The sequence below is a fragment of the Poromitra crassiceps genome (assembly GCF_964638095.1).
Source record: "Poromitra crassiceps genome assembly, chromosome: 20".
Taxonomy (NCBI): domain Eukaryota; kingdom Metazoa; phylum Chordata; class Actinopteri; order Beryciformes; family Melamphaidae; genus Poromitra; species Poromitra crassiceps.
The window spans coordinates 16,594,661-16,619,569 of NC_139637.1; the positions used below are offsets into that span (position 1 = coordinate 16,594,661).

General features: G+C 45.2%; 1 protein-coding gene across 3 annotated transcripts in view; it reads right to left on the bottom strand.

The window, feature by feature from the left end:
- The window catches only part of LOC310794749 (paired box protein Pax-7-like), a gene marked incomplete at both ends in the record, with an annotated part of 98,871 nt that overhangs the window by 56,837 nt on the left and 17,125 nt on the right, over positions 1 to 24,909 (bottom strand). For all 3 annotated transcript variants that reach the window (XM_083656778.1, XM_083656777.1, XM_083656776.1), the window contains one exon: positions 8,552 to 8,751. In XM_083656778.1, the coding sequence (XP_083512904.1) occupies positions 8,552 to 8,751 (200 nt within the window). The remainder of the gene's footprint in view (positions 1 to 8,551; positions 8,752 to 24,909) is intronic.

Genomic DNA, 24,909 nt, shown 5'->3' on the forward strand with positions numbered 1-24,909 from the left:
TGACATCATCACTGATTTATGACATCATCAGTGATGTCATAGACATTGTGACATCCTCAGTGATTCCACTTAAGCAATTGTGTTGTCATCATTGATTTCTGACAGACACTGATAGGCTGAAAAGCTGACTGTCGCTGAAAGTTGGGGTACCAGGAACCTTATCCAGGGAAAAATTTAAATGTGTAATCCTGCCAGAAGCAGCTTCTGAGGCGTCAAACTAGTTTTTTCATGATTCTGAATTGATTGCAAGCATTTGTATTGCACCAAAACACGCAAAATGGCCACGCCCACTTTTCCTGTTCGTCGTCGTTTTTGCGTGAAAATTAATATTTTACATGTTGGAAATCATCTTTTCAATAGTTTTTGGCCTACAATGCTGCACAGTACATGCTCTCTGTGACTACAATGCTGCACAGTACATGGTCTCTGTGACTACAATGCTGCACAGTACATGGTCTCTGTGACTACAATGCTGCACAGTACATGGTCTCTGTGACTACAATGCTGCACAGTACATGGTCTCTGTCACTACAATGCTGCACAGTACATGGTCTCTGTCACTACAATGCTGCACAGTACAGGGGTCTCTGCTGCACAGTACATGGTCTCTGTGACTACAATGCTGCACAGTACATGGTCTCTGTCACTACAATGCTGCACAGTACATGGTCTCTGTCACTACAATGCTGCACAGTACATGGTCTCTGTCACTACAATGCTGCACAGTACATGGTCTCTGTCACTACAATGCTGCACAGTACATGGTCTCTGCTGCACAGTACATGGTCTCTGTGACTACAATGCTGCACAGTACATGGTCTCTGTCACTACAATGCTGCACAGTACATGGTCTCTCTTTGACTACAATGCTGCACAGTACATGGTCTCTGTGACTACAATACTGCACAGTACATGGTCTCTGTGACTACAATGCTGCACAGTACATGGTCTCTGTGACTACAATGCTGCACAGTACATGGTCTCTGTGACTACAATGCTGCACAGTACATGGTCTCTGCTGCACAGTACATGGTCTCTGTGACTACAATGCTGCACAGTACATGGTCTCTGTCACTACAATGCTGCACAGTACATGGTCTGTCTTTGACTACAATGCTGCACAGTACATGGTCTCTGTGACTACAATGCTGCACAGTACATGGTCTCTGTGACTACAATGCTGCACAGTACATGGTCTCTGTGACTACAACGCTGCACAGTACATGGTCTCTGTCACTACAATGCTGCACAGTACATGGTCTCTGTCACTACAATGCTGCACAGTACAGGGGTCTCTGCTGCACAGTACATGGTCTCTGTGACTACAATGCTGCACAGTACATGGTCTCTGTGACTACAATGCTGCACAGTACATGGTCTCATGTGAGCTTTTACTGCACACAGATGGACAGCAGCAATCTCACACATTCACACACACACACACACACGCACACACACACACGCGCGCGCACACACACACACACACACACACACACACACACACACACACACACACACACAGGTACAAATGTAAAGCCAATGGAAGAAGGCAAGTGGGGTGAGATGGACGCAGCTTCATGTGCCAACTGTGGCAAAGGTCTGATGCAGCAAAGCAAAACTCAAGACATTTCCCCAAAGACGATCAGCTGGTAGTATTGTAGGAACCAGCGTGAGACGATCAGCTGGTAGTATTGTAGGAACCAGCGTGAGACGATCAGCTGGTAGTATTGTAGGAACCAGCGTGAGACGATCAGCTGGTAGTATTGTAGGAACCAGCGTGAGACGATCAGCTGGTAGTATTGTAGGAACCAGCGTGAGACGATCAGCTGGTAGTATTGTAGGAACCAGCGTGAGACGATCAGCTGGTAGTATTGTAGGAACCAGCGTGAGACGATCAGCTGGTAGTATTGTAGGAACCAGCGTGAGACGATCAGCTGGTAGTATTGTAGGAACCAGTGTGAGATGTGGTGTGAATGCAGCCAAAATCAAGTGAAGGAGGCAAATGGAGCAAGATGGACACGACTTGCCACTAATTGATGCAAAGAGGCTATTGGTTCATTCCAAATTGTTCGAAATGAACAAACAGATGGAGGGAGGACCCACTGCTTTCGGACTTTTCCAAAACTTCATAACTTGCCTGAAGTGGCCGCTATACTATTACAGGTCAAAACCAGAGCCGTATATATAGAAGAGTCGCGACATCTCCATTCACTCCAATGGACCAGTTTTTTACTCTCAAGAGTCCCAGGAAGTAAGGTCCTGGATTAAGCAGCACTGCCGAGTTGCAGCAAAATGGACAGTTTGTGTTGTACCTTTTTTTAGAATCAAATTGTACAATATCAGCTTTATTTTAGCATTCAAAAGTAGCGCGAGACCCCTTCCTGGCTGTTCATTGGCTAATGAGTCACGCATTTTGGTCCTCCGCTGACGCCACTCTCTCTCTCAATTGCTCTGGTCAAAACGAGGCGGCATACCTGTATCTGATTGGCCCAGATGGGGGTTGGCATCGTCGGTGGGGAACGACACGTTTACTGCTGCCATTGTGTTGCGTGGTGAGACCGGATATACATACACTCCTGTTACCTGGTCAAACTGATCAGAGATCAGTGCCAAGTATTAACCAGGACCACAGAGAGAAAGTGTCTGTCTTTATGTCTTTATCACTCTCTTTGTCTTTGTCTTTGTCTCTCTCTCTCTCTCTCTCTCTCTCTCTCTCTCTCTCTCTCTCTCTCTCTCTCTCTCTCTCTCTCTCTCTCTCTCTCTCTCTCTCTCTCTCTCTCTCTCTCTCTCTCTCTCTCTCTCTCTCTCTCTGGGCTGGGGTTGTTGCAGCTAATTACGGGCGAGTTGGGAGGGAGAGCATGGAGGGGGAGGATTATAACCCGATAACTATCAGGAGGAGAAAGAGAGAGTGAAACAAATTCATTTAAATTCTAATAATAAGGCTTTCTGTTTGAACACTGGTCCTGGTACGCCACGACCGCTTCCAAACTCACTGATTGACACAAATCCCATGTGTTCCTGTGTGGCGCTTCAAAACCAGAGACTCCGAGGGGTTTCGCTTTAAGCCGACTTCAACACATGTTGTTTTTGTACGGAGCAAAGTTCACCACAAGCACGGATGTACAGTACCTCTCCTCCGACAGAGATCTAGGTCGGTTAGGAGTATGACAGTCAGGATTTTGTTCACTGTTAAGGGTTTAGTTTAGGTTTTTAAAGAGATCTATATGATTTATCATAAGATGAGAGATGAGCGACAGAATATGAATACTACTCTCTTCATTTTGCAGCTTTGCTTTTGACCGGAATTTCAGGTTCTGTGGTTGTGTGCCGTGCACACGTGCAATTAAAAGATTTGAGACTTGAATTCCAGTTTGCATTCTCGTGACTATAATAGCTCAATTTTGTAAACTTGCAGCAACTGTAAACAGAGGCTGCATGTAAATTGGCCGTGATCCTATTGGATGGTGAGCACCAAGTACGCAAAACACATTTAGATCATCTACGGTGTTAACATCATGTCGTTTAGAACCCTTTTGGCAGCTTTTCATGTTTCATCTCCCAGAGGTTTTTTTCTCCTCCAGTTTTCTGTGACCTTTTCAAAGTTACATTTGCACTGAACTTATGGAGATTTTGTTAAAGCCAGAAATTAGATTACGAGGGGAAATCACAGAACAAAATTACTTTCACGTGACATAATTTAGGCAAAAATTCATGAAAGAGATATGCCTTTTTTTTGTGCCTGACCTTGATGATGGTTTTATTTTAACAATTTTTCCACTTACTGAAAGTCCCTGGAAACGAGAAATATTTTATTATTATTTAGCATTTTGAGTTCATCACATCACAGGAACCTATGTTAATAAGCCACCAGTCAAATTTGAACGATGATGAACGTAGCAAAGTATATAAATTTAGGTTTGACAGTCATGGCAAAAGTCATGAGAATCAATTACATTTTAGAGTGTATTTTCCCCCGTGGACTGTGTGGGCGTGTCCTGTCTGCAGCAGGTATTTTCCTCTCTCCCTCTCTCTCTCTCTCGGAGGAGACCTCTCTCTCCGTTAACGGAGAGCGAGAGAGAGAGAAGGAGAGAGAGAGAGAAGGAAAGAGAGATGGACTGTGTGTGTGTGTGTGTGTGTGTGTGTTCGCGCGTTGCTTGGCGAGTGCACAGCGCTACTGTGTGTGTATCAGTGTGTGTGTGTGCGCGCGTGCGTGCATGCATGTGTGTGATTCGATTAAATCTTATGACGTGATAAGCTCCTGCATTTTAGCACCGCGCGCTCTGCTCTCTTCAATGAGGAAATGGAAATCCAGACCTTGTAGAAAAGTGGCGATTTTAAGGCTTTGGGTTGAAAGTAATGTATCATAATTTCTGAGGCACACAATTACTAACATAAGACCCTAAATAACATAGTTAGAATGTTTTTGTGGATTTTGGTTTCCAGGGACTTTAAAATCTTCTACTGACGAGCTAGCTGCTTAAGCAGACTAGAAGCCATGTTGTTGTTTGACCAGCCACACTTTCTGCTGGTTGTTTATGGTGACAAGACTTTACTGTATTGAGCATTATTTCATCTCCAGCACAACTCTCACGCCTGTAGCTCTCGATTCACTCTAGTCCAGTGGTTCTCAACCTTTTCCCCCAAGTACCACCTCATCAGAAATTACCACCATACGAATGTATGAGAAGGTGCCAGTACCAGCGGTACCCATACCACAGGTTGAGAACAACTGCTCTAGACTAAACCAAACAGCATGTTGAATGGAATAAAGACGCAAGGGTAAATAACTAGTCTTTCAACCCAGTCGCCAGAATAAAACGTTGCCATTTTACGCACCTGCAAACCGACCAGAGATACGTACAATCTCAACGTAAATTTGAAACAAAATGGTCGATAATTTGAAAACCTTGGCACCTTTCCAACTGTAAATGCAAATAAAACAACTTGAACAGCTTGGCTTATGTTTAGGCAAGTAAAACAACTTAAGGTTAAGGTTAGGGTTATGGTTTGGGTTAGGCTTAAAAAACAAAAACATGAAATGTGACTTATGGATGAAATGGAGACTTTGATCATGGCTCTCCGGTGTGAAAGGCAAGTGTTCGCGCCCTCCGTCCACCCCGACCACAACCCATTACAATAGACTCTATAACGTTGATATGCGCATCTATAAATGCTATGTTGGGGTGTCTGGCTAGTGTAGAGGTCAAAGCATCTATAAATGCTATGTTGGGGTGTCTGGCTAGTGTAGAGGTCAAAGCACTCGTTGACCATTGGCTCGTTGGCTGTGTCTGTGGGTGGGAAGCCGGTGGGTTATGAGTCCCGGTCGCAGCACTAGCGCCTCCTCTGGTCGGTCGGGGGCACCTGCTTTGGCGGGAGGGCAACCGGGGGGAATAGCGTGATCCTCCCAAGTGCTACGTCCTGCCGGTGAAACGTCTCGCTGTCAGGTGAAAAGAAGCAGCGGGCGATGGCACATGTATCGGAGGAAGCATGTGCTAGCCTATGATCTCTAGATCGGCAGAGGGGGTGGAGCCAGCATGGGGCAATTGCCCAAGTACAATTCAGCAGAAAATGAGGGAAACCCCCCCCTCCCCTCAAATTTGATATGCGACATTCTTTTGCTTCAGAAACGGTGACATTCTAGGGCGTGCGGGTAGTGTATCGGTAGATTCCGTGCCTACCAACACGAGGGTCGCAGGTTCGCGCCCCCCCCCCCCCCCCCCGTGTTACCTCCAGCTTGGTCGGGCATCCATACAGGCACGATTGGCTGTGTCTGCGGGTGGGAAGCCCGATTGAGGGGTCCTGGTCACTGCACTAGCGCCTCCTCTGGTCGGTCGCTGGCGCCTGTTCGGGGCGGGACAAGCGTGATCCTCCCACGTGCTGTGTCCTGCCGGTGAAGCTCCCCGCTGTCAGGTGAAAAGAAGCGGCTGGCAACTGTTGCATGTGTCGGAGGAAGCATGGTGCTAGTCTACGGCTCTCCCCAGATCGGCAGAGGGGGTGGAGCAGCGACAGCAGGGGGAAATTGGCCAAGTACAATTGGGGAGAAAAATGGGGGGGGGGGGGGGGGAATGCCAACGTTTTATTCTGGCGACGTCTTTTGATGTTCTTTCCTTTTTTTCTTTCATAGCTCAAGCCAGCATGTCCCACTGACAGCCAGGCAAGATGAGATACATGATGATTTACACTGGCTGATCTCCACTGGCTGTGGGCTGGCCGGTGTCAGGTGAACATGGATTCCACACTGTTGGCAGGGCAGAGAGAGAGAGAGAGAGAGAGAGAGAGAGAGAGAGAGAGGTAACAGCAGCAGAGTGTGGCTCGCTTTCCCCGCCGTGCTCTTGACTCCCCCTGCCCTCCTTTTTTTTTTTTACTAGGCCTTGATTGATTCATGTTGCTGTTGGGGTTGAGAGCTCCCGAGAGAGCGTCGAGAAGTCTTCCCTAATATGCGGTGCAGTTTTACAAGGAGCGGTGGGCTTGAAAGTGGTGGGAAGAGACGAACCCGGCCAAGATGTCGGAGAGTGAGAAATCCGTCAGGAATGCAAACCCCCAGCTCATTTGAGGAGCCCCCCCGAAACCCACCGCACACCTCACAGCTGTTGGTAGAACTCGAGCGTGTTTTCCCCCGGCGCTACACAGTGGAGACAGTGGAGCTGTCAGAGAACGACGTGAGAAGAAAGAGAGGATTCTTTGGCAAAGATGCGAACAGCTGGCAGACTCTCCAGAGCATTTTCTTCTCTACGTGTGAATAGAAGCGGGTAAATATGTAATGGAGTGCGCAAAAAAAAAAAAAAATGCTAGTGTTGAAAATATGAGGAAGGGAAATGGCGCTGTAATCGCAGAGAAATACAGTAAGGTGTCTTATTGGACATGTGTGCTTGTGATGATGGCGAATTTAATTTGTGTGTAGTCTACAGTTTGAATCTTAACGGGATTGTTGTTTTCCGAGGGAACTCTCAAGTTTAACAGAAACTTGGAAGCGATCTAATTAGCGTTAGCTGAAGTAACAAAGAGGATAACACTGAAATGGGAGAGAGGGAAACTTAGCAATTGCTGTGAGGCGGATGAGGAGGCAATGGAGGATGTGTCTACGTGACGTCCTGCTTGGAGGAGAGTTTTTAGCATCTCGTCACCAAGAGTTAGCGCCAGTTTCAAGGCCTTTTTCACATTAAGGTCATGCACAATGCGGCTAATGTTGAGCCCTGTTGAACACACGGAGCTCACCACAACCACGCCATGCAAACCAGGCACAGAGTTTGGCCACAAACAAACAAAGAATTGAAAAAAATGCAGCCGCATTCAAAGATGCCTCCTGTGATCACGGCCCAATGCCGGTGGAGCGTTCTATTCACCTTATTCCTGGACCTACGTTTCCCATGATTCTCAGCGGTTGCCGGTTGTCGACTTCCTGTTTACATTTTTTTCACTAGCAAAGAGTGGGAACGTTTGGCTTATTTTATCCAAAATGGCTAAAAATAGTAACGTTGTGTGGTTGCATAGCGGCGATATTTTACAAAAATGAGGTGAATGTCAATTCACTTGTACTGTACGGGCTTATTTTAGCCGAAATGGCTAAAAATAGTTGTGGTTGCATAGCGGCCGCTTTTGTTTTGAAGGCTATTAAGTCCAAACCGGAACTCTTATTATTTGGTCATTGAACGAAGCTTTGGCGGTCTCTCTCTTTCAAGATTCAAGATATTGTCACTCTGTTGTACAATTATGCACATGTGAAATTATTGTGCTGGGGGGCTCCATTACAAGACACAGGTAGGTACAAAGTCACAACAATTAGTATGATTATTTTCAGTCTCTTTCGCTATGAACGGTCCTGGGCGGAAACAGTCAACCGGCAGCTGGAAACAGGGAGGGAGGGTGTCATGGAAGCGCCCACGGTCTCACCAGGAAACTCGTAAATAGCGCTGGAACGAGCGAGGCACCAACCAGATGAGGCTGTCAACTCTGTGCCCCCTTTCTTATCGCCTTGTATTTGATTAATTTCCGTTTGTATTTATTGCTCACATTTTGAATCATCGTTTTGTATCTCTGTTTGATTTGTTTTGTTGGCAGTTGTCATTGTGATTTGAAGAGCCACATTTTAGAAACACATTTTAGCCTCCTGTGTAGCCTACTTTAATCTCAATGAATTCAGTCATGTCAGCTGCTACCTGCATCATGTAAAAATTGAAAAACTAAATTAAACATTCAAATAGATTTGCAAAATGTTGTAGTTGGGTAAAGGGGGTACTTGGATTCAGAAATCAGGGAAAGGTGGTACTGAAGCCAAAAAAGTTTGAGAACCACTGTCCATCTTTCACCAATAAGCCAGAAATGGCGATACAGGAGTACTGGCACGCATGAGTTGGTACAGGCTCTTTTCAGAGCAACCTTTTGAGGTGGTATATAGCAGGAAGTGTAACTAATAACATTAATGAGGGCCCTGGCACTGGAACACATAATGGAATGGAACCATAATTAATAGTATTGGTTACACCTGCTTTACTTCTTGCTTTTACCACCTCAAGACGGTTGCTGTGAAAAGGGTCCGTGCCGTGGTGTTTACCTGGACGCGAGCCTCCGTGAGCTTGGTCCTCTGGGCGAGCTCCTCTCTGGTGTAGATGTCAGGGTAGTGGGTCCGTTCAAAAGCCTTCTCCAGCTCGTCCAGCTGCTCCGCTGTGAAGGTGGTGCGACTCCTCCGCTGCTTCCTCTTCAGGGGGAGGTCGGGCTCCGACTCCACGTCTGAGCCCTCGTCCATCCGACTGCCTGGACAGACACATGGAGACAGTCAGGGGACAGACACATGGAGACAGTCAGGGGACAGTCACTTTCCAACTCTTTACTCAGAGAGGGGTAAAAATACACACATCCTTTTGTAAAAAAAAAAAAAAAAAAAGACTGGTAGAAGTAGAAGTACTGATTCAACTTGTTTACTCAAATAAAAGTAAAAAAAAAAGCACAGGTTCTGAAATGTAATAAAGTATCAAAGTAAAAAAAAGTATTAGCACTGATCCAATTGTAACAAGAGAATGTGTAGCTTCCTGATCAAGTGTAGCAACTGATAATGGAATAATTTGTCAAAAATACAACACATATCACCTCTAAATGGGATGGACAAGTAATCAAACGTGTTAATGTATTAAATGAATGACATAATGTACTAGCTTCATATCATTGCATTAACCGGCTATTATTACTTTATAAGGGCTGTAACATATATTTTACAGATCATTTCTTTAGCCCATTTAGAAGGAGAAGTTATTACATTTGGAAAATGTATGACATCAACTGGCAGCGATTACATTATCAGTTGCAAAAAAACGCTTCCAGCAGCAAAATGTGTGTTCACAATTACTGACGAGAATGGGTGAATATTGAGAGAGAAAAGGACGGGCTTCAAATAACACAGCCTCCTCTGACAGCTCTTCTGAGGGCTATATTATTTCACTGTGTGGTTATTTATACGACTGAGGCTTTTTTCTTGGTACATACAATCCTGCATCAGTACCCACATGTCCCAGGATCCCCTGAGGCATGGAGCTGAGAGTTGGAGGCGTATGGGGAGGGGTGCTAATCTCACCCGACCACCTTGGCGATCTATGTAGCACCATTCTTTCACTACAGGCCCCAGGGCAGCCCAGACAAAAAAAACTGGCAGGGTGTAAATATTCCCAATATATTTATTGTGCAGCTGATTTCATTGAAACCCTCGTGCACAATGTATCTGCGCAGCTTCTTTTAAGTAGCCGTGGAAGCTTATCTGATGCACACAGCTACAGTATCCATTTCAAATATAGCTCCTATACTGTCTTGCCAGGATTGGTGAGTTAAAGCGAATGTAGATGTATGATGCTTCAATCATGAGAGACCAGTGGGTAAAATTTAACAAGCAAGCTTTATTCACAAATGGCATGGCAACTAATTGTGCCGTAATGACTCCATGATAAGATGCCGCTCCTCTTGTGGTGAGAGAGGAGGGCATCAGCTCAGACTAAGATAGAGAATCCCCCCATGACTGTACATCCCTGCTGCACTGACTCAGAGGACACTCGGGACAGAGAGTATTTCACATCCAGCCAAACCCCAACACACGCACACACACACGCGCACGCGCACGCGCGCACACACACACACACACACACACACACACACACACACACACACACACACACACACACACACACACACACACACACACACACACACACACACACAGTACAGTCCATCAGCTCAAGCAGTTCAAACCAAAGGACACGAAATTGAGTAAAACTGGCCTCACCAATGTCAATAATTAAACATTTCCGGGAGCAAACAAAAACCATACACACAAGCAACTTTCTCTTTCAAACAACTTTCAACGCAATATCACTCACGCTGTAGTCACACAGTAAGTGGCTGTGATTTAACCCATTGATACCTGATGCAGCATTTATGTGTGTATCCCTTTACGACCGCGAACCGCGTCTTAAAGGGATACACACACAAATGCTGCATCAGGTTTCAATGGGTTAACTATTATCATGATATTTTAGTTATAATAGGCCAATATAATAAACCTTGTAGTGTTGCTCACACACGTCCTTGTCCTGCTGCGTTCATGTCATATTGTTAGAAGCAGAAGAACGTGTTTTCGTTCCTTCAGCTTGAAAGCGTTTGTTACTGTAGGTGTTTTGCTTGTTGGATCGTTGGATCAAGCTTCACAGAACCAGTTACGAGTGAACCAGGGCATGTAAACAAAAGCCAAATGGACTCACCAGAATCAAGCTTGTTTTCGGACAGCGTTTGGGTAACCTGTGAGCCTGCCAACTTTGAGAGCTTTTGCAGCCCGGGAGCAGGTTAGTTAAGACAAGTCTCTGTCACTTTCAATCACGAAGGACTTGGCTGCTCTCTTTGCCTTGATTGACCTTCTCTGGTGTCCATACCAGTTAAGAACACATGAAGAAATGGCTATCGGCCGATATTGGCCGATAACCGATATATCAGTATCAGGCAGATATGTTGGCCGATATTGCCGGTACTTTTTTAAGTTATAGACAGCATGTTGTGTATATTTGATCTTTTTCCTTAACTCAAGTTAGACTTTGTATTTGTTCTATTTGTGTTTTTGTATTTCTAGTTATTTATCATTATTAAATTCCCAGTGAGGTTTAGTGTTTCATTGCATTGATGTCATTTTGGACAATAAAGTTGATTGATAAGCTGTAAGATATCCTGCCTACATTACATATCTCAAGTCATGTCAAGTCATATCTTTGTCAAGTGTTTGTTATTTGAGGGAGCATCGCAAAAACATTGTGTAATATAATGTGTATATATAATGTAAGAATATCGGCTGATATATCGATATCGGAATTTTTTTACTCCCTAATATCGGTATCGGCCTCAAAAACTCCAGTATCAGTCTGGCTCTAGTCTCGCTGCCCAGCCTCCTCCCCCTTCCGTCTGAGGAGTCTGGCACCACAGGTCTCCATAACTGGGATAAACCCTCCCCTGCTCTACTCTGCTCTCCCATTGGAGCGACTGTTTCAGTGGCAGCCGGATGTCCGCTCCCGGCTTATTACAAGCTCTGTCATTGGCTCCGACCATGTCAATCAGAGCGGCTTCCGCTCCCTCCTCCCTGTGTGTCGCTGTAAATAGTGCCCTGCCGCCTCAGTGAAAACAACAACGCTAACTAGCTAGCAAGCTAACGGCAGAAACCTACACGCTAGCTCGTTGCTACATGCTGAAAACGGCAAATTGGATTGTTGGAAACTATTTTCCAAGGGCACTGCCGCTAAGCGCCGCCCGTCGCAATCCCACTATGGAGACCTGCGGCGCCAGACTCCTCGGACGGAAGGGAGAGGAGGCTGGCCAGCGAGACTAGTCGGGCTCTAACGTTTGCTTTGCCCTGATTTTATTAAACTAGGCAAGGTATCGGATGTCAACATCAGTCTCCTTATACCAGAGATGCTCACAAGTCATTTTTTGCAAGTCTGAGGGGCAAGTCCAAGTCAAGTCTCAAGTCTTTCGTCACAAGTCCAAGTCAAGTCTCAAGTCTCTTATGGATGAGCGTTCTATCATCTGCTGCATGCAATCTGGTCTGCTTAGAACACTGCATAGCAACAACTAAGGAATTCAAAGCATGTACTGTATTATCCTCACTCCTTATCTATTAGAATACAGTATCAGCATTGATTAGATGACATCAGTAAACATTTCCTTAATGTTAATGCACCAAAAAAATATAAATACAAAGTAAAGATTGTTCACAAGTCTCAAACCTCAAGTCCAAGTCAAGTCTCAAGTCTTTGAGGATGAGTCTCACTCTCAAGTCAAGTCTCAAGTCACTGTGTGTGTGTGACTTAAGTGCGACTCAAGTCCAAGTCTGAAGTCCAAGTCCCCATCTCTGCCTTATACCCATAACCACTTTCAGCTATCGCCACACCGCCAGTGTCTGGAGGTGACAGAAAAGCCAGTCTGAGGACACTCGTATCCACTTCCCCCCCTCATCACTTCATCTGGCCCGCATGGCGTTTAGCACTGCCCTTATTTATTTGCCAGTGGTTTGAGGGCAGAGTGGGGGCTGATTCCTCTCCACAACTAATCCAGCACCCAGAACATGGCTTCTCCCCCTCTGCTTTACTGTAAGTCATCGCTGCATTGCCTGCCTCTAGCCTGCCTCTAGCCTGCACCTCATAGATATGCAGGGAGGGATGGGGGATTGAAGAGGAGGTGGGGGGTGGAGAGGAGGAGATTGGAGGAAATGATAGCCCTGAGAGAGGAGAGGAGAGGAGAGGAGAGGAGAGGAGAGGAGAGGAGAGAGGATTCACAATATGGCAGGGGTAAAAACTCATTAAAACAGCTTGGGAAGCTGTTTTGAGCTGATATTAGAAGGATATTTAGGCCCTGATTTTGACCACAGACATCATCTAAATTTGGTGTCATCTAAATCAGTTCAATTTGGTGCTTATTTACACAGGTTTTCAATGTCGGTGCATACTCTCTTTCGAACATCCATCCATGGATCCATTTTCTAGCCACTTATATGGTCACTTAGTTTGGTCAAGGTCATCGTGACAACAGGGAGACATCGTTTCCCCACGCAACTTCCTCCAGTAACTCCTCAGGCATGCTGGGAGATGTAGTCCCCTCCAGCTACTCATCAGAAATCCTGGGGGATGCGTATCTGCCATCTCATTCTTGCAGCACCTACCCAGAGCACACGACCACAGGTGAGGTCAGAATGGAAGCTTTCACAGGTAAATGGCTCAGCTCGTCACCACTATGCTCCAATACAACACGTACATTACAGCAGATGCTGCAACTAATGGGCAGTCAAACTTATGAACCCTTTCACCCCTCACTACCTGAAGAACTCCATCATTTGGCAGGTGAATGGATAGGCCACCTCTCTCCAGGTCAGTACCATGGTTCCTCATCCCAACCCGCTCCAGTGGCAGTGCACTGCACGTCCAAATCACACTCCAATGAAGCCAAATAGGAGCACATCATCTGCAAACAGCAGAGATGTCGCTGTAGCATGCAGCACTCACTCCACGTGTATAAGGAATGAATGGCTTGCAGCAGTGGCCTCTATTCTATAACTCTGCTCATATTTGGCACAAAAAAAAGGCACATAGACTAGATTAGCAAATGAACCCAATTCTCTTTAATAGGGTAGATAACTGGATGACCAGGGTGAAATGCACATTGTTCCTTCGAATCTGAGGTTCGACCAGTGGCTCGTCTGCTTCCAGCAGCTTGACATAGGCTTTCCCTGAGCAGTGTCCTCCACACCTTGCACTGGGGTCTGAGCAGTGTCCTCCACACATTGCACTGGAGTCTGAGCAGTGTCCTCCACACCTTGCACTGGGGTTTTGTGAGCCTCAGCGACCCTGGGAGTGATGTTGTCCGAAGCCTCGTGCTCCTGGGAGGGACACCCAATGCAAACCTGGTCTCAAGGAGCCAGAAAAAAGTGGTTCATCAAGACCCCAATGAGTATCTCCAAAAGAAGTGGCAACGGGTATGGGCACAGCAGTCACTGTATTTAGTCACGGCATCTATTTAACGTCAAAATGTTTGCTGGAGAGGGAGATTAGGAGGAGAATGGAGGTCATTTGAAAACATGGAGGAGCTCTGATGTTGCTTGGCATGGCCAGCAGCCTTCAGTTCTCATGTGTCTCAGTTCAGGTGGTCACTCCAGGAGAAGGCGTCCACTTCACAGAGAGATCAAGTGGCAATAAGTGAAGGACTGAGGCTTACAAGAGCCGGCTAAGAACAGCTCAACACAGCCCCAAACAGAATGATTCTAGCCACCGATTGTATTTGACTTTCAACTTAATGACGAGATGTTTGCAGGTTCAAGTTCTCAGACCAACCAGGAAAATGTGCACGGATGCAGCCCTTGAGCAAAGCATGCAACCCCTAAGTGCCCTTAGTGGAATCACACTCGAGCAAGCATGCTCACCTTCTCTGAATAAAGGTCAACGGGGGAAAAAGACAGTTGAGTTGCTGTTATCCTAACATGTAGTGAGACTGAAATATATCGTAAAGTTGATGTGAAACTGAGAGCAAATGAATGAAAATGACTTTCCGTTGTCTAGAACTGTTCCCAGCTCAATCCAAAGTATCATCATGACTGCATTGATCTAGAACGTTATATCTCAAGTTCAGGTTTTTAATTTCATACCACAAACAATGCTCCTCTACAACTATAATGCTGCAGTCTGCTTTGAGACTGGTAACAAGAGAGATCTGTGAGACCATTTATTTACACGCTGCATTTTCTGTGATCAGATAGCAATCCGATAGTGCTTGACCTCTTGAATGTACATGTGTAAACGCCCCCAAGACACATTGAGGACGGATTGCGATCTGATCGGCCAAACCACCTCCGGAGGTGGTCAGGGACGCATTGTGACCACATTGAACACACAAGTGTAAAATGCAACGCGTCCTCTCAAACCACATACAGCAACAGTCACTGCTGTTTTTCTGCTGCTCTACCCTATGGAGCTTGCCCGAGCTTGAAGATCGCAATCGGATCTCAATGTGGACACCGGAGACACATATTAATACCAGGTGTAAATGCAATCAGGTTAATGTGGTCAAGCACTATTCCGATTGCAATCTGATCACATAAAACCCATGTTAGTGTCAGGTGTAAACAGCCTCTATGTGTACGGGTTATTTGTGTGAGAGAACTGTGTGTACGGGGTATTCGTGTGTCAGAGCCAAGTGCTGTGTCCACTCAACACTATGTGAGCATGTTCAATAACTGCATGCCGTGGGTGTGTGGCTGACAGCTGTAATGCAGACAGTAGCAGTGTGGGAATGGTTGGTCCGGACTAGAAATGTCAGCGCTGCTGCTCGACTCCAGCAGAACCCCTGGGGGGACAGCGGGGAGAGGAGAGGACCTGAGGGGACAGGAGGGGGAGAGGAGACTAGCTGGGTGTGGTACCAAACTTTCCACTTTGCTGCAAGAAACACTTGAAAGCTGGTATGCCTAAAGCCCTAATAATGGGCATTTATGTCGGAAGTGACAGTTTTGACATAATGACGCCCTTCAAAGACACCTTTTACAGCAATTAACATCCACGCACGTGATGTAGGCTCGTGGTTAAAGGGAGGGTAAAATATGACCTCGAGCCATAAGGCAATAAGGGAAATAACAACCAACAGAAGTCAAATCAGCTTTTCACTTCAGTAAACATTGTTTTTTGTTATTTTAAAAATAGCTTGTAAACGTGCTGTGATGTATGAATTCACTTTATAAAGATGTAAAAAGGTGGGGACGTAAAATGGCTTTAAGGTTTACCCTCGACTCGACTACATATCGGTGTAAGTCTACAACCAACTATTTTGGTCTCAGACGGGCCAATGGTTTGCAAATTTTACAGATCAGAATTTTACACAATTATGTGAAAAGTCATAAAATACACACAGCTGATAGTGACGCAATGACTTCTGGGTATTAACTGCGGCAAGCGTGTGACGAGTGGAGTGGTGGATACTGTGGTCCAAAGTCCTCCCGTTGGTTATGTGGTTGTTTGTGTGTGTGACTGTATTCACGATGTCGTGTAAAAGTTGCTATGAAGTAACAAAACAGTTTGGGGGGGGGGGGGGGGGGGAGAGAAGCGGCCCGTCAAACTGGCTTAGAAAACTACAGGGTCGGCTCTGTAGTTTAATTAAACAAGGAATTATGGGATTAGACGGAGTCTCCCATTACAGGCCACTGGAAGAGTCTCACGGAGGAGATCTTTTTGTATTCCCCTCCCCAACCGCCCCCCAACCGCCCCCCCTCCAAAGCTCCCGCTAGAGAATTCTCAACGGATTACATGTGGCCGCAGGACATGCTGCTGCATTAATTAAATCAATTCCTCCAACCATTTTAGTCATCGCTAAGATTTGTTTTCCTAAAACGAAGGTGAAATATATATGTATATACATGTGTATATATATATATATATACACACACGCACAGCCTTTAAAGAATGCCTTCATATACATATCTTGTTTGTTGTTGGCGGGTTGTCGGAGGAGGAGGAGGGGTGGGGGGATTGGGCGCTAACGCAGTGTGACCACACTTGAGGCCGGTGTGGTGGGCTGGGATCACTTTCCAAAAGGCACCTCGAGTCCTCGGGGGGCTGCGGCGCGGCGGCGGCGGCATGGACCTGATTTGTTTCCCCTCCACATGCTGCTGGGTTTAGGGGAGGAGAGGGGCACAAGTGTGGGGGAGGGACGCCAGCAAAATGATGCTTTCCTCGCCTCCCGCGTTACTGTCTGTCTGTCTGTCTGTCTGTCTGTCTCTCCGTCTCTCTGTAAGCCCACGTTGCATGGATCTGGCCTTGTGTCTGAGGAGGGCTGCCTTAGTTTTTTTTTTAGTATCCTTTTTTGCCTTGTATATTTTCTTAATTTTGTCTGCTTTTTGCAAGGTATATTTAAAAAAAAAATCTTTAATTAGCCAAATCTTTGCCTATACTGTATATTCAAGAAAGATATTGGTATTGGCATAATATCGGTATCGGCAGATATCCGAATTCACGTATCGGAAGCGGATCGGAAGTGAAAAAATGTGGATCGGTGCATCCCTAAACTGTCGTCACACACAGCAAGAAGGTTGTGGGTTCGAATCTCCACCCCGGTCCTTTCTGTGTGGAGTTTGCATGTCCCCCCCCATGTTTGTGTGCAGTCTCCTCCCACAGTCCAAAGATATGCTGTTTGTGTAGTATCCTAATGTAATCTAGTCAAATGTGTAGAATGTCTGCAACCTATGTTGTGTGAATTGAATTGACATTTATTTGGATATAAAAGATGGCAGAATCCAAGGGATGTACATGTAAAAGTGCAAACACTTATTCCCAACATGGTCTCTGGTCTTAAAAACAGGACGTACAGCAACACATGACATAAATGAACATTACAGAATAATCAAGAATATAAGAAGACGAGAGAAACAAGCAACATGTTCAAAAGCTAACTAACCAAACGAAAAGACTCCACCCACTACTCTGTGTAGATATGATTGATATGATTGATGATAGATATGACTGTTATGATGCTATGTAAAGCCCTTTGAGACATGCTTGTGATAAGGGACTATAAACCGAACTGAACTCTCTCCTTACTTCTTCTTCGTTGGTGTTATCGTGCATTCCTTTATCACTGGGAACTGGTCAATCTTACAGTTCAAAGGTCATGAGCTGGGACGGTGACGTCACCAGAGCTGGTATTTCCCATTCCAAACTCGTAGGAGCCTCAGCAGCCCCAACCTCAAAAATCCAAGATGGCTGCAACAACAGTAGTTATAATCGTAGTAAATGTTGTTTATTAGCACATATGTCTTGTTTGTGTCTCATTAAATCAGCGGTACACACAGCGCTGCTTAACTTCTATCTGTGTGGACATGTTGTTGCAGTGTTTGTATGCCCAAAATGCCACGAAATGCCTTGTTATCAACTGTTATTGCTAACAATGGCTAGCCTGGCTAGCGACTGGATCTGACCGGATCAACAGTGAACTTCCCAGCTCCAGTTTTCTGCAAATGGAAGGCTAACAAAACGGACGTGACGTCATTTAGCCTCCACATCCAAGTTATTTTGCGATAAAGCAACGGGCCATTATATGTGTGGCTCGGTAAGCAGACCTAGGAAGTGATGGTGAATGTAAATGAGAGGAGCTGGCAGGCCCGCTGCAGGGGAGTGCATGTCGTAGCCTACTTGTGCCACGGTGTTGTGCCGTCAGTGTCCAGGCGGCGGCGCCGCTGCTGACAACCCGAACACCAGTCACGCTTCGGTATCGCACGCTAACAGCGGCTTCCTGCAAAGCTTCGGATGGCAGCAGGACAATGAGCATCCCCGGGATGGAATGAAATAAAGTTTGACAGCCCGGTGGAGGGATGGGGAAGGTCAGCTCCTCTCTCTCCCCAGACTCTCTCGCCCAGAATGGGGGAAGCAGAGATTATGCTAATGAGACAGACGCCGAGAGCCGATAGAGAGAGGCTCAACCTGGACCTCATCTTTGTCTCCGGGCAGATCCCACGATCGGCAACGCTCGGTCTTATCAGGCGAGCGGGCCGCAGCATGGCGAAGCTGCTCACATGCAGGGGGCCGTGCAAAATGTGCCGCGAACATAAATAAAAACACATGCTCCTGGGCTCTCACAATACAAATACAGACTGTGAATAATATATTGGTGTAGAAATACGGGCATGCCTTTTTTTGTCTGCTATCGTTGGCACATCGTGCACAGCCACTACAAGCTCGCTCTACCCCTCTCTCTCTCTCTCCAAAAACACACACACGCACACGCACGCGCACGCACACACGCACACACACACACACACACACACACACACACACACACACACACACACACACACACCTAATTATAAAATGTTATGGTCCAATTCAAAGCCAGTTATTCATTGTTGAAGCAAAAAAAAAGGGTCATTCAGATGACCAAATAATGATAGCTGTAATTGCATTTGAATGTTCTAGAGAGAGAGCGCAAGGAAACCACGATGAAGTCGCTGCGTTTTTATCACCAAATGAATGGCTAATTAAATCATATCTCAGAATGTGTACTCTCCTTCGGGGGCCCGTTCACAAACGCAATGTTTCGCAACAACAAAGTGATTTGGATACATTCCTGACCTTCTTCTCCTAATGGAAGAATCAATCTAAAATGGAATCAAAATCAACAAATTGTATGGTTATATTGTAACATATTGTAACATATTGTAACATTACATAAGCCTGTTAATATTGAATGTGAGTGGGGGGTCATCTTGACTTGTTGTGATAGCAGGACACAACTACAGAAGATAGCGTATGGCTTGAATCTGAAGTCAAGCTACCACTAAACCCTTACAATTCACACATGTTCACCGTCTATCTGCTTTAAGCCTGAAGGAAGAATGGAAAAAGTATATTGGGACTTTTTGTGCCCTTGATCATTTTCAGATGCATGCTACATTTTTAACATGAGTCCTAAAATATTCAATAAACTGATGTCCATATCTTGCAAACATCTTTCAATGTAAAATAGTTGCTGTTGTCTCAGGGGATACAGTGTCATGTAGGGATACTGGATGTTATCTACTGCTTTTCAACACCATATAGAGATTGGATGGTATCATGTTAGACCAGAGTGATTCAGCTTTCCCTAAAGGACCTCTTGTCAAAAACCCCTCGAGGAAGAATCAGTTTATTGTCATCAATAATGCTCTTGTGGAAACAGTGATTTGTGGGTTCTGGTGCTGAATGTTGACACCAGTGGCCGTTTCGTTCTGGACTTTGACCAAAACAGGGAGAGACAAAGACTGACAGAGCTCTGGAGAGCTGCATGAAACTCATTATGGGTCATTTTCAAAAAGCATATTAGTTCCAGTATAATTACAATCAAGCCCCGCTTTCAGTTGGGTAGCGTGCGCGCACTGACCAAGTCCTCCTCTAACAGAATAAATCTATTCAGCAGTCAGACGGTCAGTGACAAATGTGTTACTTTAACAAACAAACAAAAACGCATGTTTCGCCTGCAACAGCGCCTGTTGATGCTTAAATGTATAGCCGTAGTGGTTCCACAGCCGTTCTTCTTGTGTGTGTGAGAGTTGAAAGAGAAAGAGAGTCTCGTACAAACAGCCTATTATGATGTGCTATCTCTGACAAGCATCTGTTCCTCTGCTATCTGCGTGGCCTCGGGGCTGGATTTAACCCAACCTGTCTGCTCTCCTGACTGCCGGGACGGGAAGTTCTGACACCAGGCACCATGACGGGTTAGCTGACGGGCTACATCTATTTTATAATGTACATGCAATCTATAACACATGTTAATGACAGAGCCTTCAAAGTCGTCAATTATTACTTCAGACAGTGGGGGTAAGAACCTCTTTATGGCAAAAGATTTCAAGTTATTGAGATTTGTATAGAAAATCCAGAGTAGTAGTCGTAGTACTGATGGTAGTACTACTAGTAGTAGTAGTAGTAGCAGCAGCAGTAGTAGACTAGTAGTGAATATTTTCATATTAAATGCTGCATTGATTGAATCAGGACATAAAGAGATCTATTGTTGCGTGTAACATTTACAGCGCTGAAGTGGTTTTTAGTTTTTAGAACATTATAGTTCTCGACCCAGTTGCCAGAATAAAATGTTGGCAGTTGACATTTCTGCAAACCACAGATACGTGATAGTCAACGTTTGTGAAGCAAAAAAAAATATGTTGCCTATTACTAAATTAATCGACGAATTTCCCAAACGAATTGCCTAGTTTCCAGTTAATTTAAAGACGTTTGTGCAAATAAAACAACTTGGTTAAGGTTAGGGTTGGTTCGTGTTTACGCCCTCCACTCACCCGGGCCACAACACCCCATAGTGGCCACTGCCACTGACTCTATAACGTTGATATACACGTAGGCTATCTAGAAATGTTGACATGCAACATATTTGGTTCGAAAATGTTGCAATTCAACGTATCCGCGGTTTGCAGAAACGTAAACAGTCGACATTTTGTTCGGGCAACCGGGCTAGTAGTTCTCCATGCTTTCCGGGGGGAGAGAGCAAGAAGGATATTAACGCTACACTCCACACAAAACGTACACTTATGAGCGCCATTCTGTCCTCGGCAGTTCCAAGAGGTTTGGTTTGGAAAAGAATGAATAGAGTGTCATGGAGAGGAGAGGTGATGGGTGATGCTCTTTTAGCCATCTTGTCATGGGCACTGAAGGTCTCTTTGGAAGCCCCTTTCTGGTCGGCTGCCTCTATGGGAGCGCTGGGCTCACCTTAAACAACACAGGGGCCGCGGGTCTCGCAGTCCTTTCAGTGGCCCATAGAGGCTGCACCTCAGGGGGCCGTCGGGCATGAAAAGGAGGCCTGCCAACCACGCCGAGCTCCGCGGGCCTTCAATAAACGCTGACATATTGACTCTCTGTGGCCGGGCGGCGCGGGCTAAGTGCCGCCCGCATATTTAAGCATTAAAAAGGTCAGATGTGGCGGAGCTGTGACATTGAGGAGATAGTTGGAGGAGGGGGGCTGTCTGAACATGCCTGGGGCTTTTCTGATTGGACGCTGCTACGATTAAACAAATCAAACGTTTCGTATTCCTGCAGCAGCTATTGGAGGACGACACATTTTCAGCAGATTAAAAGAATACGTCATATAAAAGAAATTCCAGGGACTTGTCAGAAATCCAGAATGAAAAATAGACTTCTCTCATAATGAAAATGATCTTTCAACATAACAACTCCTAAACTCCCATAGTCACTAATTTCTCTAAATCTACATGTGTTTAATAGTAAAGATACACTGCATACATCCACTAAAGAAAGAGTTATTCACTAAAGAAAAATTCTTTTCTTTTTTACTATTTTCATTAATAATTTCCACAAGGTTTTCTTTGGAGAAGCACATTTGTTAGGCTAACAGCAAATTAGCTGTTCAGGCGCATTTAACCTTCCAACATACAAGGTTGTTTTCTTTCTTTGTTTGTTTGTTTGTTTTTTGCAGAAATGTTTGGATTAAATGTGTATGTTTTCCAGATATAGAGAAGTAATATCTGCTCCAAATATTTTATATATATATATATATATATATATATATATATATATATATATATATATATAATATAATACCACATTTTCCCTTCACTTGCATTTCTTCGTCCCTGTACACTGGCAATATAGGGCCGTGATTTCATGGTTTGTAGACTTGACTAATTGAGGTCAAAGCTAAACTTATAAAATTATGAACGAACACAAAAGAAAGTGAAGCAAAATCTGCCAGTTGGCACCAGAAGCCAATCCATCAACAAAGGGGCCTCAAATTCAAGTCCAAGCGGGCCCATTAGAGTCAGAACTCAGCCGAAGCCTAGACCAGCGCTCCACAGACGCTGCTGCTTCTGCAGGCTATACACGCTTCCCATTCAGACAGTTCAATATTGTTCTAGCCATTGTTCCAAACAGCTTGAGCACAATGGTATTTAGTCACAACAAGCAGAGCAAAAAAACAAAATGTATGGCAAGCACCCGAAGTGGAGTGTGCAATGTAAGCAGTTTCTATAGCGACGGGTAAAATATTTGCCAAAAGATTTAGAAACATTGCAGGCGGATCATGTTAGGAAAGTATATAGGCAAAACTAGTGGTTGGGGGGGAAGGGGGGGGGGGTGCAATTTTTGTTGTTGTTTTACAGTGGAAGAAAATACACTATCACGAAAAATAGCACACGGTCGCACAAAAAGCGGTAAACTACTGTCGGCAAACAAATTGTGTCCTCTCGGTAAATACTACATCGAGCCAGAACTGAACTCAATCCAGCCCCTCGCCAAAGATGCTCGCCTTATCAAGGCATTATGTCTTAGCAAACTAACAGTTATTAAATGCAAAGTCTTTTATCTCCTTTCTTCCTCGGGCAGTGCCGTGCGAGTGTCTTGATAATAATAAAAAAAAAAAAAAAATAGCCACATAAACAAAATTTGCTGACTGTCAATATAAACACTGATATAGATTATGGCTGGGAGCAAATATAATAATAAGAGGCATCTTTTGAGATATACTGTACAAACACCAAAGCCCTTAGTGGACAGCTCGAGGCTTAAGAAAGCAATTGCGAAAAGTTTTAAAAAGCAATAGAATAATCTTATTTTGAAAAAGAAGAAGAAGAAAGAAAAAAAAAAGCAGATTAACAATCATAGGAGTGGAGTTTCTTCCCCCTGCAAACAAAATGACGTGATTTTGGTGTTGTTGAGTCTCTTTACAGATTATGGTTAAAAGGTGCTTTGAAATGCACCCTGATACGTTTATTGGAGAGAGCTGAGCACTTGATCTGGTGGCTTGTCACTCCAGCGGGACGGGGGGGGGGGCAGGCTGCTCTTAATACCAGCCTGGAGAAAGCCTGCTTCCTCCCTACAGTATATACTGTAGCTGCCTGTTCTGCTGTCCCTCTTCATGCAGATTTGACGTCTGCTGGAACAGCTGGTCAACTTATGACTTCAGAGAAAAGACATTCTTCTTCTTCTTCTTCTTCTGTGGTGTTTTATGGCAGTTGGCATCCTTTATGTTGCATTACCGCCTCCTTCTAGATTTATCCATCCATGTTTCCCTACACTCGTCCTTAACTCGAAAATACATCTTTTTAGAAACTATTTTTGGACCTGACAATGATTGGATTTTTAGCCCTTTCCCCTAGGTAGGCCTATTAGTTGCTTTGTCATGTTGGTAGAGGAGTCTCTTGCGCTTCAGCCCCTCCACAGAGGGAGGTCGGTGCTCTCCGGACAGGACAGTATTAACAACAGAAATAAATGGGTGAACCCAGGAAGGACCTGGAGCACTCGATTCACTGGAAATTAATTTAATTCAGCAGGTGTAGACCAACGTTTCGACGTTTCGAAACGTCCGGACCGAAACGTCCGCACCGGCGCCGTTCGGCCACCCAGCCCTCAGCCAAATCTGGCCCTCTGGTAGCGAGGACATTTTTTTGTGGCCCTCTCTATCATCAAAGTTGCCCATGCCTGGTCTAGAATCTAGACGTTCGATGTGGACTAGAGTAGTGGTCTTGTGTTATGGTTGCGTGTGTGTTGTTGGGGTGGGTGGGTGGATGGGTTGGTGGGGAAGGGGAGGGGAGGGGGTCGCCTGAGGAGATCGAGCCAGTGGATGTTGAAATAAGCCCAGTAGTTAAAAGTGTAAGACAAGCCATGCTGTTTGAAGCTGAGCCGCGTCCCCTCCTCTCTCTCTCTCTCTCTCGCAGCTGGCCAGCCCCAAAGTGGCTGCACTCACACTGGCCAGCACATTCACAGTTGGTGGGGAGGAAAGGGGGGGGGAGCAAATTTCTGATTCGTAACACTCTGGGAAACATGTTTATTGCCTTTGTGTATGAGAGCGAAAACACACACACACACACACACACACACACACACACACACACACACATATATATATATATAAATAAAGCGGGCAGAGAGATTCCAGAGCAATGCGTCTAAAGAGCAGAAAATGGGTGATTTTATGGCGGTAAGTGGCGTGGGCCGATGGTGATGTTTAAGCTATTGGGACGTGGTGTTAACTACTAACTAGGCCTGCTGCAACACTGGACACAAAGCCTGTGTGATTCATTAGTTGATGTCATGCCCCATTGTGGAATAGAATTATTAGCCCACAATTATTTACAGTTTTTACAATTTTACAGACGATTTGTACAGTTGGTTACTGATTATTTTTTATTGAATTTTATTTTTGACTGAACTTTGGCTACGTATGACATCGATACCGTCGGTCTGTGTGGGAACGCCCACAAAATGCCAACGTTGTGTGAGTATAGGGCCGTGGGGGAAAACGGGAGGATTTCCCCCACGCTGACCCACTGACTACACGTCTATGACGAGACACCGCCTGAATGTATACAGCGGAAATGATGTTTAAGCTACAGAAGGAGCCAATCTATACCTCTTTCAGTTC